We start from the raw sequence: 13,448 nt of genomic DNA, 5'->3' as shown, positions 1-13,448 counted from the left end.
CTTCTTCAACTGCAACTGAGAGATTGATCAATGAATTGAACAAATCCTTTGTTGTCAAGGATTTGGGGAAACTGGAGTACTTCCTGGGTATTGAAGTGAAGTCAACGAAGAAATACATTCTGACATTCTGTTATCACAAAGAAGATATGCACAATATTTGCTCAAGAGGGCCAACATGGAGAGATGCAGACTAATTTCCACTCCTATGACTGCAACTGATAAATTGTCAAGATATCAAGGTGCAATACTAAGTGGAACATCTTAGTTTCAGTACCGAAGTGTTGTCGGTGGGCTACAATATCTGATAATAACCTGGCTTGATCTCTCATTTGCAGTAAATCTAGTCTGCCAGTACATTCAAAACCCAACAGATCGACATTGGTCAGCTGTGAAAAGAATTCTTCGATACATCAAAGGAACAATTGACCTGGGACTAGATATTCAAAGATCTTCAAGTCATACTCTCAATGCCTTTTCAGATGCTGATTGGGCTGTATGCCCGAATGATCGGAGATCAAATAGTGGGTTTGCAATTCTACTAGGCTCAAATCTGATCTCATGAAGTTCACGCAAGCAAAGCATTGTCTCAAGATCCAACACAGAAGCCAAGTATAAAGCTATTGCAAATGTCATAGCTGAGTTGATTTGGATTCAATCCCTACTGAAGGAACTGGAAATTGTTCATCACATTGCTCCAATTTGGTGTGACAATCTTGGAGCACCTATCTCACCTCAATCCAGTGTTTCACGCTCACACAAAGCTTATAAAGGTGGATTTCTATTTTGTTCAAAAACAAGTCGCTCGAAAGGCAATGGAGGTTTGGTTTATTTCGTCAAAAGATCAACTTGCTGACATATTCATGAAGGCTTTATCTCGTGCTCTGTTTAGTCATATTTGCCAGAATGTCAACCTAAAGATGGGTTGTGATTGAGAGGAGCGGTTAGAAATATACGTTTGTACTCATTGTCTGTATTTAGGCTTGTATTGCCGGTCAAAGTTTGCTTGTATCGTAGTTAGAGTTTAGTTAGCATGTGCAAGTCTTTAGCAATAGATTCTGCCAATTGAATTGATCGTGCCAGTAAAATCGCTCATGCCTGTAATTTCGGATCACTGATTCGTGTCCGTTGCACACATCTGTGCTATGAAGGGAACTCAGCTTGCTTCAGGCTCAGTGTGCTTGGCCATACAATTTCTTCAGAAATTTTTTCATCTGCCACCCTCCTGAAAGAGATCTCCAGTCACTGTTCAGAAAATTCTAACGGCAACAACATTCGTTTGTTTTAGAATACAACAGCATTCGGGTTTTTTTTGTTAGAATACAACAACATTCATCTGTGTGCGTCATTTGACAGTGCTATGACACGAGGACGGAATTAATGACGACCTTTGCGGCGGGCGGGACGGCAACCAGCATCTCCACGATGGGGAGGATGTTGCTCAGGAACACCACCCACGCCGCCGTGTTCTTGTCACGCCGGGAGCTGCAGAGCGGCCCCGCCACTCGCCCCAGGCTGGAGACGACGGCGGCGAGCAAGGTGAACACGAGGGCCTTCGTGTACAAGTCGTACTCCGGCGTGCCGAGCAACGCCGCGTACGCCGCGCCCAGCATGCCGAAGCCGAACGTCGCCACGACGGCGGTCGGCAGCATCTCCATCTTGTGCTCCACGACGCCACGCGGGTCCTGCGCGGCAGCCTCGTCGGCGAACAGGGTCGCGGCGTAATATATGACAGCGACGGCGATCTCCGGGAAGAGCGCGAGCACGGCGTCGCCACCGAGGAACTCCTGGCCAAAAGTCACCGCGGTGACCGCGAGCACGGCGATGACGGCGTCCTTTAGGTACCTCACGATGGACAGCACCTTGTCCCTCGCAGCCTCGGTCCTGTACCCGAGTGGCATGGAGGTGGCCACGACCAAGAACACGCTCAGCGCTGACGCCAGGAAGGACACCGAGATGTCGAACCGGTGGCCCAGGTGCCGGAAGCTGGAGTTGTTGAGGTAGCCGAACACGAGCGTGGTCTGCACGGCAAAGGCAGTCGCCGTGGCGAAGAGGGCGACCTTGCGGCCGCTCTTGATCCCCGCTTCGAACGCCTCATCGCGCATGGGCGTCGCGTGGTACGCGAGCATGACGACGATAATCTGAATGGGGAGCAGGTTAAGCGAGAGCAACCCATTCCCTTCGCTGATGAGGACCAGGAGCAGGGAGTTCGTAGCAATCAACGCCGCGCCGCTTGTGACGCACAAGAGCTGGATGAACCGGAGGTGCCACATGTGCAGCTTCCTGCATCCTGACAAGAACAAATTCAAGTAGACCAGCAGGAGGGCAGATAGATATGCAATGACCAGGAAGCAACCGCCGGCCACCAGGACGTGCCGGTAAAGCTTAACATTTTTGCCCACTGAGAATGCTGCGGTGAGGATGCTAGTGGCAATGGCAATGAAAGCTTGAGCTAGTGCCATGACACGTTTCAGCATCTTCTTTGTTTGCTGTTCCTCTGTTTCATTCTTGGGAGGAGCATTCATCTCCGGGTCATCCATTGTACTCTTTCCCTTAAAAAGAGAAGTTTATTGGGTGATTAACAATAAATCTCTCTGAAGCTAAAGCTGATTTCAGAATAAATGTCTATTAGAGGCCTAATGCTTTGCAGGACAGGTGACTTCTAAACATCAGGCCATGTTCTCAACACACCACAATTCATGTCAGAGCTGTAATCAACTAGGAACCAGTTCATAGTTCATACCACAAGACACACAGCTAATTAATAAGCTTAATTAAGTATAGGAATCTGAACTATTCAGGTCAGGAATACCTAACACAAATATCATACGTATTGATATTTGACAAGATGTTCTTGTTGGCTAATTTCATTTCCCTCTTACAAAATTGTGCGCTCAATCTCATAGTAAGCATTGCTATTTGTAACTAACGGAAGGCTGATTAAGATGTTGCATACTACGTTTCCTAATGAAAGCAGTACTACTTCAAAATAATTCTGAATTGAGGTGTAAATATACAAGTAGCAAACAAGCTAACAAATAAGTTCACAGGGAACTTTCCAAAAAAAATGTTGGCTACATAAGGCTAGGCATGGCAGTAGGATCAGTTTCCATCAAAAAACAGCTATCGTGAAACACGGAAATCCTTTTATGACAACATAAGAATAGGCATGGCAATGAGTTGGCTGCTAAACTTCTGGCCATTCTTTCAACACACCAGAATGTATGTCAGTGATGCAATCAACTAGAAATCAGGTCACAGCGCAAGAACATACTTCTAATTGCCGTGCTTTATTAAGTACTAGAAATCTGAACTATCCAGGTCAGGAAGGCCTAACACAGAGATTATTTATATTTTGATATTTGACCATAATTAAGTGCTTATTGCTTAATTTTGTTTTTCCTCTTTCAAGATTTTGGGCCTACTTTCATGATCACCATAGTAAGCGTTGTGATTTCCAACTACCGAAAGGCTGGTCAGGATTGATGAATTCCTAGTTAATTGGGATTGCTAATCAACTGCTTCACCAGTCTTTCTTGGAGGTGTTCATTGGATCAAATAATCATTAATTATAGGATTTTCTCAATAAAAACAACACTTCTCCAATGAATTTGTATATATGGTTATCATACAAATCTTTCTAGGATTGAGGCGTAAATATACTAGCAAACATGCTAACAGATAACTCGACATGTAAATTGCTGAGTGTAAGACGACTAGACATGACAAGCGAATTCAATTTGCATCAAGAAAACAACTATCTTGAAAACATGGAAATCCTTCTTATGAAATAACATGGATTTTCTGCAGATCCAATAACTGTGACATGAATCGTGCATAACATGCATCGAGTTTGCTATAGATCTACTACGGAAAAGTCCAAGGAAATAGAACTGAAACCTGGTGAACGCGTGAAAGGAAGACCTGGCTTGTAGACAAGCATGCAAAAGGTGGAACACTAACAGAAAAAAAAAATCGAAGCAAGAGGGAAAGATCTGCCTCTGTACCTGTGAAGGAGAAGAGTTTGCTGCCATGGCGTTCAATTTTCTGGACGATCGAGCGCGGGGAAGCTCCAGTGAGAAGTGGAGGAGGAAAAGGAGAAACAAAAGGAAAGACTTTTGCTTAGAGTCGGTCAATCTATAAAATTGCTGGGAAATTTCTAGCCACTTGTTGAAATAATTTAGTTATCAATTGTCGCTGTTCCTTAAACAGTATTTTCTCAGTTTTTATTCTAAATTCATCCTGAAGAACGCATGCAATAAAATTTGCTAAGCCCAGTTTTTATTCTCGATGTATCCTTGAAATTCGTTTGCCCAATCCTATGTTGCAAACGCCCAAACAATGCTCATTCCTACGGAACTCAGAATCCTAAAAAAAAATTATGAAAATGCTTTGTTCCAAACGGGTCTTAAAACTCAACTATTTTTTTTCTCGAATACGCAGGAGAGATGCGTATCGTTGTATTAAGAAGAAAAAAAATAGTACAAGAGATAGATTACAATGACCATTGTGAGGAACGCGCTGGCCGGTAGAGGAATTAGTTTAGCTTAGTTTAGCCGATTGAAAGTTCAAACATGCGGACTAGAACCTCAACCACATTGCTTACACAACGCACATTGCCGGGGGAGTTACAGGATCCATGAGCGTTAAGCCAAACTATGGTGACTGCAAGATGCTTGGCGCCGGCCTGACACCAGATTGTGATCTCTTCTTTGATTGAAACGATTAGAGCGTGTAATGGGAGTCGACAATTGCTGAAGATGATCGCATTTTGCGATAGCCATAGCCGTCAACAGATCAGGAGAACAAGTGAATCGAAGCCCCTTCGAAGGTCTGTCGCGAGGCGCTCCCGAAGTTCTGACCACCAAGCGAAGATGTTGGCCTCAGCCACCGGTGTCTGAACCCCGATAAGCCGCCAGCAAACCTCTCTAGCCACGGTGCAGTGAATAAACAGGTGATCGGTGGACTCTGGAAGTTGCAGACAATGGGCGCAGGAGTCGTCGCCCTGCAGACCCAGGCACTTTCTACGCACCACCGTCCAGAGCTCATTATGGAATCCGAGCCATGCAAAGAATTTGACCTTGTTCGGCGCCCAAGTTTTCCATAGCAAGGTGGCTCCCTCGAGGCGGACTGATCCTTGAAACATGACAGCATATGCAGATTTGGTGGTGAAGGTTCCGGACATTGTCCATTTCCATACCACACGATCAGCGGCAGAGGTCAAGATGATGGAATTGGTGTGCTGCCAGATATGCAGGAACTGGTAGAACGCAGTCGCAGACAATGGCGCGGAAATGTCACGCACCCACCGCCTATTGAACAACGTCTCCTTCAGAGTCCGCCTGTTTGCAACCGAAACGGGGACACAACGAGAAAGAGCAGGTGCTAAAGAAGAGATATACTGTCCATTGATCCAGCTATCGGACCAAAAAAGTATTAATTCGCCGGAGCCAACTTCGAACCTGGTAGAAGCTTGGAATAGCGCAAGAGCTTCCTTCTCATGCTGTATCGGGGGAAAAATGTTAGCAGGGGATTAGGGAATGGTTGCAGCTCAAACTACCCCGTAAATCGATGGCGAAGTACTACGCTACCATTATAGGCAACTGAGTGTTGTCAACATGCTTTCAGCTAACAAAAAACCTAATACGTATTAGTTGCTCTTGTTTAAGAGGTTAATGTTCATTCACGTGCTATCATTTGACTCCTCGTGCATCCTCACATTCTGCACCAGAAGGGAGCAAAAGAATACTACAACTATATGGGTCCGGTTGGTTTATTGTATTCGAGCCTACGTATATGAGAAGCTTATATTTACTTATGCATTTTCATATAAAAGTCTGTTTAGTTGCCTGCACGGAGGATGTAACATGCATGAGTCATCCTAGCTATACTATACGTCTAAATTGAGCTTCACTCGTATTCAGGCTGGACGAATATAAGCTACCTGAGCTACCGTATCAGCAAAACCCACGCATCAGTCCCAGATCACAGGGTCATTATATTCGTTCATACAGACAATCAAACACATTCACAGATTCATTACATCTATCATTGCATCCGCTCATACGATCAACCAAATACTCTTCTAAAAAACTGTAAGACTCCTTCAACCTACTTCCACCCAACCATACTATACGATACAACTCCTCTTCTACAACCAAACACACTTTAATTGTAGGGATCCCATTTGGTTTGTAGTGACATAGGCTGAACTGGTGATGGCGTGATCCTTGGGTTGCAAAATCCGAGCTTCCAAGAGCTTATTTGGAATGCAAATACTAGTTAATTTTGCAGCAAAAAGCCCTTGCGTTGCATCGAACTTTCCTCTTGGCTACCTCCGGAATCTTTCACAGTCAAAAGTGTTCTTGTCGATTGTCACTTCCGACTAAGAAACTAGTAGAGACGAAGGAAAGACTTCACGGTTGTAGTCTTCTTTTGCTCACTACTCGTGTAGAATTCTGACCAAATCTACGCCACAGTCTGCAAAGCAGGGTTTATAAAATCATCGGTAACCATTCGGTTATTATGGTTATCGGTTAATTTGGTCTGTACCGTATTTGTAAATCGAGCGGTTTTTAGTTAAGGTCAAATTCAAAATTTTAAACATCGAAAATTTGATGAAATTCGATTAATTTCTATCGAGTTCATGTGCAGTTACCACGGTTTTCACGGTAATCTCCAGGAACTGATTTTCGAAGATCAAACGCATTTATAAACCCTACTGCAGAGGTTATAACGATTGAGCTGGTGCAGTGGCTCTTGCCGACTGTGTTGTTTGTCTGCATCGATGGATTCGGTAAGGCTGAGTTGCTATAGGCGAAGCCATGGAACGACTTGTCAACTTTGACTCTTCCAGTAACCCATTAGCAGTGCAGCACCGAACCCGGTATGATTAAGAATTGGAACGGAAAGGAATTTTCTGCCAAATATAGCTCTACAAAATCTCTCTTGGGAAACCATAACAGCAAGGGGAAAAAAATCCAACTCACATCATAAGCCAAAGAGTTGCCTTTATGGAAGAGGGCTTGAAAAGTGAAGCTCCATGATGTGGGTACATTGATACTGGTGCTACAGAAGGATACACTGGACTTCGTATCAAATGAAGTAATCAAACGGCCTACTAGTATACACTATACAGAAGACCAGCGACAGAAAGAATTCGTAGCACCCTCAAACACTGACAAAACTAGCGATTGACGAAATGGTCAACTAAGACCTTGAGCACCAGTGGAATGGCAGCAAGAAGCGCTAGCAGGGGGAAGGCGAGGGCGACGCCAGCAATGCCGATCTCGACGGCTCCTCCCATCTCAGGCATGTCAACCGGGATTGCCAAACGGCTCAAGCTTGACAGAACTGCAAGCAATAGGATGAACATGGCTGTCTTCAGGTAGACGTTGTAGTGATCGATCCCCAGGAAAGCCGCGTAGAGCCCGGTCATTAGTGTGAATCCCGCGGTGGCAACAATCCGGAAGGCGAAGTCAAGCGGCGAGTTCTCCTCGTGGGGCTGACATGCCGAGAATAACTTCACGGCGTAGTACAGGACCATCGCGATGGCATCAGGGAAGATGGAGAGCACGACGAAGCCGTCCAGGAACTCCACCGAGACGACTAGCGCCACCATCGCCAGCGAGGCGAGCACGGCGTGCCTGAGCCTCTCGACGATTGTGATGAGAACGTCCAACATGCCGTCCGGGAGAAGCGCCAGCGGCATGGCGCAGACCATCATCACGGCCAGGGAGACCGTCGAGGCGACGTAGCACGCGGCGAGGTCCAGCGGCGGGTCATGTTTGCCCTGATTCCTGCCAGGGGTTTTGAGGTAGCCGAAGACGACGGTCCCCTGAAGAGTGAAGGAGACAATAGTGCCAACGGTGGCCGTATCAAAGGCGCGCTTCATAGCCTCGTCGTACCTGCTGCCAAGCGTCGAGGTGGGTTGCTCCCCCATACATGCTCCGGAGCTCCCGGCCAAACTGACAAGCACCGTCGCCGGCGCGAGAATAACTGAGAGCACCGTATTGTTTCTGTTGGTGACGACGAGGAGGATTGTGTTGGCCACGATTAGCATCATGCCGGTGACCGCGATGAGGATGATGAGAACCCTGCACCAGGCACGGCCTCGCCGGCCATTCTGGTACACGAAGATCAGCATCACTAGGACCACGGCGCACAAGAAGGTCATGAATATGAAGAGGCCCTCGGCGACGAGGAGGTTGCTGAGGTGAGCTTTGTTGTGGCTTGTGATCGAGGAAAGGGGCTTCATGTCCTTGTAGTTTGATAGCGCCGCCATGATGAACGCCATGATGGCCGACAGGACGGTCTGGTAAAAGGTTTTCATCCGGTCTGATTCTGACTTCACCAGGTCCAGTGCGGGGTTCTCTCCGGCTGATCCACGTCCAACTCCATGGTGGGACGATCCCCCTTCGATGCTCAACCCTGGCTGAGAAATACGGGAGGTCAAGGTAGTTCCACGGCATCAACTTTAATAGATAGGCTGGTCTAAGAAGGGGGCAAATCTATAAGATTTGCATCATCCTTACACAACCACGGAATCATGTCCCGCATTAAATTCTGCATCCAAACTGTAAAAATGCATAGCAAAATCTTATAATTTTGCTACATGATGGAGAATATACTACGAGTAGCACATGGAAAATACTGGAAAGAAAGCATAAGTGCATAATACTAGTGAAAAGCCACAGATAAGACAGATCTAGAACCCCATGAAATATATCCTAGATAGCAACTGGACAGATCACAAGTTAAGGTAATTACCCCCAGGGGCTGCTCAATATCTTCATCCATGCTCGTTTGGCAGGTAGAGATCGATGCAGCTCGACGTGCAGGCCAGGTGGGAGTGAGCTCCTGAACTCTTTTGTATAGGAATGACCTGGAGCCATTAAGCTAGCGAGCTTGCAAACTTCGAATCATAGTGTAGGGGTAGACTTGGAGCAGGTCTTCTCCGAGGGACGGTTTCAGGACGGCTGAAATCATTGTTGTTGCTTTCAGCAAAATACCAAACCAATATTGGAATTTTTATTTGACCAGCACTAAATCAATGTTGACTTTTGACTAATAGTTTGATGGCGCTACGATAAATTTGGAAATTTGGCCATTGCCTGTATTTATCAAGGAGAAGAGAATTAGAGAAATTCCTCCGCTACAGTACTATGACCCATTTGCGAGAGGCTACATACTTAAATCACTTTAGAGCACGAATAATCTCAAACATTTCTTTCTCCCTCAAAAAAGTCTCAACCATTTGTGTAAACATAAATTCTTCGTGATCCGCACGCATTTCTATATAAAAACAAAAAAGATGGCAATTTACAGTAAAATCTTGTGTCTTTCTTTGTCACATTTGCTCAGTAAACTCTTTTGCTAATTTGCAGATAGCAGCGATCCAGAAAACGAAATAAAACTGATCAGATAGATGCTACATAAGGGATGAACTTGTGAATTGCAAGGTGAAAGCTGAACTATACTACTGACATGACTTGAGCCTGATTCCATTATTGAGACCGTACTTGCATTTCTGTCTGGGCATTAATATTCCTTTGGCATCTGTAGTGAGGAAACTGAAGTGTGAAGAACAATGAATGTCAGCATGTTTGCTACATATCTACCTAATCCACAAGATGGCAATCAGCAAGGTTCCTAAATCCTAAGAAATACAGAGAGCACTAAGATCAGGCATCAAATCCTCCGGAGATAAACCTAGAAAAAGTCATAAAGGATATGCCGAAGCCCACAGCGCTAGATCTGCTCATAACAACGAGATTGCAGAGGAAACCAAGAACAATGACTTTTCAATCGTCAAAAAAATTTGTTTTGACATCAGATGCATTCTATAGTAGATTCCACATTGAAATACATGGCACTTCTGCAATACATACAGGCATACAACTTTACAATTTCAGAAGAATTAGAAACAGAAAGAACAAAAAGTAAAAACAGAAGTACAACTATGAACTATGGCTGAGAAGAACATACGAATTACCAGCTTGCTGTTAGAACTAGTTATTTTGTTGCTCTGGAGCGATTGGTGATTGCAACTGGTCCAACGGCTCCTGTGGTGACAGCTGCTCAGGTTGCACTGGCCCAATTGGCGGTTGCAACTCGTCCAACGGTTGTTGTGATGGCAATGGCGCTTCAAACAAGTTCTGCTGCTCCTGTGGCAATGATGGTCGCAACTGATCCTGTGGCTGCGGTGGTGAGAATGGAGACTGCGGCTGCTGTCCTTGCAGATTTGGTTGTGAGAGCAGGTGCTGATCATCTTGCCAAACCCAAACAATATCCTTAAGTGCTGGCCTTATCTCTTCTTTCACTAGCTTTTGATACTCCATAGTGTCCCCATTGGTTTTTCTCAGTTCAACTAACAGCAAAGAAGGAGCAACCTCAAAAAGCTCTGCATCAAGCTCAAGAACGCCCTTCTTTCCTTCCTTTGGAGCTGCCAATTTCAAGATTCCGTTTTCTTTCTTCTTAACCTTTAGCTTTAAGCGTTTGGCGAGCTCCTTCAACTTTGTAAAAACTGTCGTTAACGGCTGCCTGGTGGTAAATCGTTCTTCCCTGCGACCATACTTATCCTCAAAAAAACCAGAAAGATTAAATCCTGTTGAGAGAGAGATGATGTCAAATGCATTCAAGTTTGGGAGGCTTGATGACCCTTGATTTCCCTCAGACGTGCCACATTCTGTTGAACCAGAAGTTGTAGCTTCACCTGTAAAAGTGTTCTCCATTGTCTCGGCCTCGCTTTTCTTTGCATTGACCTCAACCGATCTTCTGTACCAAGCACATCTTTTTATCCTTGATATAGAAATTCTAGTACTTGGATCTGGATTGAGGATTTTATGTAGCAGATCTTTCAGCTCGGCAGAGAAAAAACGAGGGCATCTAAACTCTGCTCTGGATATCTTTTTGTACATCTCTATCAAATTTGTGTCATGGAAAGGAAGGTAACCAGCCACAAGCACAAACAGAATTACTCCACATGACCATATATCTGCCTTTGCACCATCATAGCCTTTTCTGCTGAGCACTTCAGGAGCAACATAAGCTGGAGTTCCACATGTGGTATGGAGAAGACCATCTTGCCTCTTGGACTCTGCTAGGGCACTCAAACCAAAATCTGAGACTTTAAGGTTTTCATCCTCATCCAGTAGTAGGTTTTCAGGCTTCAAATCACGGTGATAAACACCTCGACTGTGGCAATAATCGACGGCACCGATCAATTGGTGAAAGTATTTCCTAGAAGCATCCTCACTAAGCTTTCCCCCCTTAGCTATTTTGTTGAAAAGCTCACCACCTTTAGCATACTCCAAAACAAAATAAATCTTGCTCTTGCTAGCCATAACCTCAAAAAGCTGCAGAACATTTGGATGCTTCACTAATCTCATTATTGAAATTTCCCTCTTTATCTGCTCCATGAGCCCAACCTTCATGACCTTGTCCTTGTTAATCATCTTTATGGCAACAGCTTGGCCGGTTGTAAGATTCCGAGCATAATATACCTTTGCGAAGTTTCCTTGTCCCAGTTGTTTCCCGATTTCATATCGTCCCATCAAGATAGTCCTCCTCCCGTCCATCATACCAAGCTATACAAAGATAGTAAAATGAATAAACACCACACACCACCTATATAAGAGAATGCAGCAGATGTTAACCGTCGTCTCCAAGATGATGATCTAAAAATCTAGAGGCCTTCAATCTGCTGTGCTTTAAAACACGTAAAAGAAGAATGGAATCATGCAGCACATTCTCGTGAGAGTCCAGTAATATCAGCTTGAACAAAGCTCGGGTCTTGTTTGCACGAAATAGTTGCTTGTTGTAGTGCAAGCACATTTTTCTGCATTCCCAAGTCTTGTGCAGTGGCAGGTCAAAAACTGTTAGGTGGAAAAACAAACTGAATTAGAATATGCCAATGGAGACTAAGAGCTCAAATGCAGAACAGAGAAAATAGATAGCCTTCTTGGGCATTACATCCTCAATTTCACTATGACTTCAGGTTATTGTATAGAGCAGATGACCCAATCAGCTTGACCGATTTAATAACATCCCAGCATTAAAAATAGGCATGACATATAATGGGTTTAAGATAAAATGCTCTAGTTAAATTCTTAATAAACAATATCAGCAATCCTCGTAAATTTTAAACATAGGGCTAAATTCTGACAGATCAACAATACTCAGCAATTCGAACAAGAAGCTGTAGAATCTAATCGCAACAAAAGCTATGCGTTGTTCCAGGGGTTCGGCATTGTAATGCATATATGCCGGAAAGGAAACTCGATTGGAAGTTGCGATTTACACCACGGGAGACGATTATAGTATGTTCATTTACACCTTGTATCTTCTACAACAACCGACGCTTTTCAACAGAGGCAAGGGAATGCGCCCACACCTGGGTCCCAAGCCCTATGGCGATCGAACTTATAGATTCGGACTTGATTGCGCACATCGCAAAAGAGATTCTTAGAAGAAACCAATCCATCCAAGCAGGATAGGGTTTCTTACCAGCAAAGGAGATCAATGCTAAGACCGGATGGATCTCGACTCCATGGCAATCCTGCACCAGTAGAGGTGGTGGTGGTGGTGGTGGGAGGACAAGGACGAGGGGGAATTGCCGTGGAGCGAGACCGGAGTTCGATCTCGCGAAAGCAAAGGGGGGCCGATTTGGTGCCCGACTTCCCGTCTAGTCACTTGCCTGGCAGCTGCATGTTCCGAAGAGCAAGAGGGATTTCCGTCTGCGCTCCAGAGGCTGCTGCTCAGATTTCTTCGTCTCCTCTAGGTCTCGGCTGCCGCGGCACAACCGAGAGCGTTTTCTGATTCGATCCCTCGGAATCTTGTAATTCTGCTGCCGGTTCGTGTTCATTTGGCGGCGCGCTCCCAGTGCGGAGCAAGTGGGCGGCCGTTTCGCTGTCCTCCGTCGCGTTTAGACCGTCTCCAAATATATCTTTTCATTTCGTTTCCTTTTCAATTCCCTTTTTATTGTCATTTTTTTTATTTCTTCTTATCTCTAATAGCTTTTTTAAAAAAATCGTGAAGAAGAAGGAAAGAATCCCGTCATAAAAGAAATGATCTGAGAATCACTTCGTGATGAGAACTATAAAAAAAAATTAAACAAAAATCTCATCAAAAAAAATTCTAAACCTGAAAGAAAATCGGGAGATGATCTTAGAGAGGTCGCGGGCAGTTTTGCCCCTGGACGGACTCACCCCGATTGGATCCTGGGTAAGGCCCGATGGCGCACGTATGCCAATGGGCATTTGGGCTTTTTGGTTCGAGTCCTGAACCAACTGCCTGGGCTTGGGCTGCTTGTGAGTTGCCTATTTTTTATTGTGAAATTTTCTGGTCAGGTAGATATAGAATTACAGGCATTGTTTGGTTAATGGGCTGTCTGGAGTTTCAGTTACCATTGGTTAGAGATGTGGTGATATTACCCATTAGAAGAAAAATTC

The 13,448-nt window shown here is 44.9% G+C and overlaps 3 protein-coding genes across 7 annotated transcripts; all 3 read right to left on the bottom strand.

Moving 5' to 3' along the window:
* Nucleotides 1-1,234: 1,234 nt before the first annotated feature.
* Nucleotides 1,235-4,148, bottom strand: LOC133923551 (uncharacterized). Of its 2 annotated transcripts, none has more exons than XM_062368837.1 (2): nt 4,005-4,148; nt 1,235-2,549 (listed from the first exon to the last, which is right to left on the bottom strand). In XM_062368837.1, exons 1-2 carry the CDS (start codon nt 4,029-4,031, stop codon nt 1,356-1,358), a joined length of 1,221 nt encoding a protein of 406 aa, XP_062224821.1. In that variant the 5' UTR covers nt 4,032-4,148; the 3' UTR covers nt 1,235-1,355. The 2 variants fall into 2 exon arrangements, with proteins under 2 accessions (XP_062224821.1, XP_062224827.1); XM_062368843.1 differs by having other exon boundaries at nt 3,898-4,021.
* A 2,842-nt stretch (nt 4,149-6,990) lies between these two features.
* LOC133923527 (uncharacterized) lies at nt 6,991-8,971 on the bottom strand. Of its 3 annotated transcripts, XM_062368819.1 has the most exons (3): nt 8,767-8,971; nt 8,532-8,573; nt 6,991-8,431 (listed from the first exon to the last, which is right to left on the bottom strand). In XM_062368819.1, the coding sequence occupies exon 3, from the start codon at nt 8,327-8,329 to the stop codon at nt 7,184-7,186; it is 1,146 nt and encodes a 381-aa protein (XP_062224803.1). In that variant the 5' UTR covers nt 8,330-8,431; nt 8,532-8,573; nt 8,767-8,971; the 3' UTR covers nt 6,991-7,183. The 3 variants fall into 3 exon arrangements, with proteins under 3 accessions (XP_062224803.1, XP_062224798.1, XP_062224811.1); XM_062368814.1 differs by lacking the exon at nt 8,532-8,573; XM_062368827.1 differs by lacking the exon at nt 8,532-8,573 and having other exon boundaries at nt 6,991-8,427.
* Nucleotides 8,972-9,012: 41 nt separating this feature from the next.
* On the bottom strand, nt 9,013-12,875 carry LOC133923511 (CBL-interacting protein kinase 11-like). 2 transcript variants are annotated; one of them, XM_062368804.1, is made up of 3 exons: nt 12,505-12,875; nt 9,992-11,873; nt 9,013-9,110 (listed from the first exon to the last, which is right to left on the bottom strand). In XM_062368804.1, the coding sequence occupies exon 2, from the start codon at nt 11,577-11,579 to the stop codon at nt 10,008-10,010; it is 1,572 nt and encodes a 523-aa protein (XP_062224788.1). In that variant the 5' UTR covers nt 11,580-11,873; nt 12,505-12,875; the 3' UTR covers nt 9,013-9,110; nt 9,992-10,007. The 2 variants fall into 2 exon arrangements, with proteins under 2 accessions (XP_062224788.1, XP_062224782.1); XM_062368798.1 differs by lacking the exon at nt 9,013-9,110 and having other exon boundaries at nt 9,720-11,873.
* Nucleotides 12,876-13,448: the final 573 nt, after the last annotated feature.

The sequence above is a fragment of the Phragmites australis genome, chromosome 1 (assembly GCF_958298935.1).
Source record: "Phragmites australis chromosome 1, lpPhrAust1.1, whole genome shotgun sequence".
NCBI classification, from domain to species: domain Eukaryota; kingdom Viridiplantae; phylum Streptophyta; class Magnoliopsida; order Poales; family Poaceae; genus Phragmites; species Phragmites australis.
The sequence above is the reverse complement of the archived record's forward strand: the minus strand, read 5'-3'. Positions and strand labels throughout refer to the sequence as shown.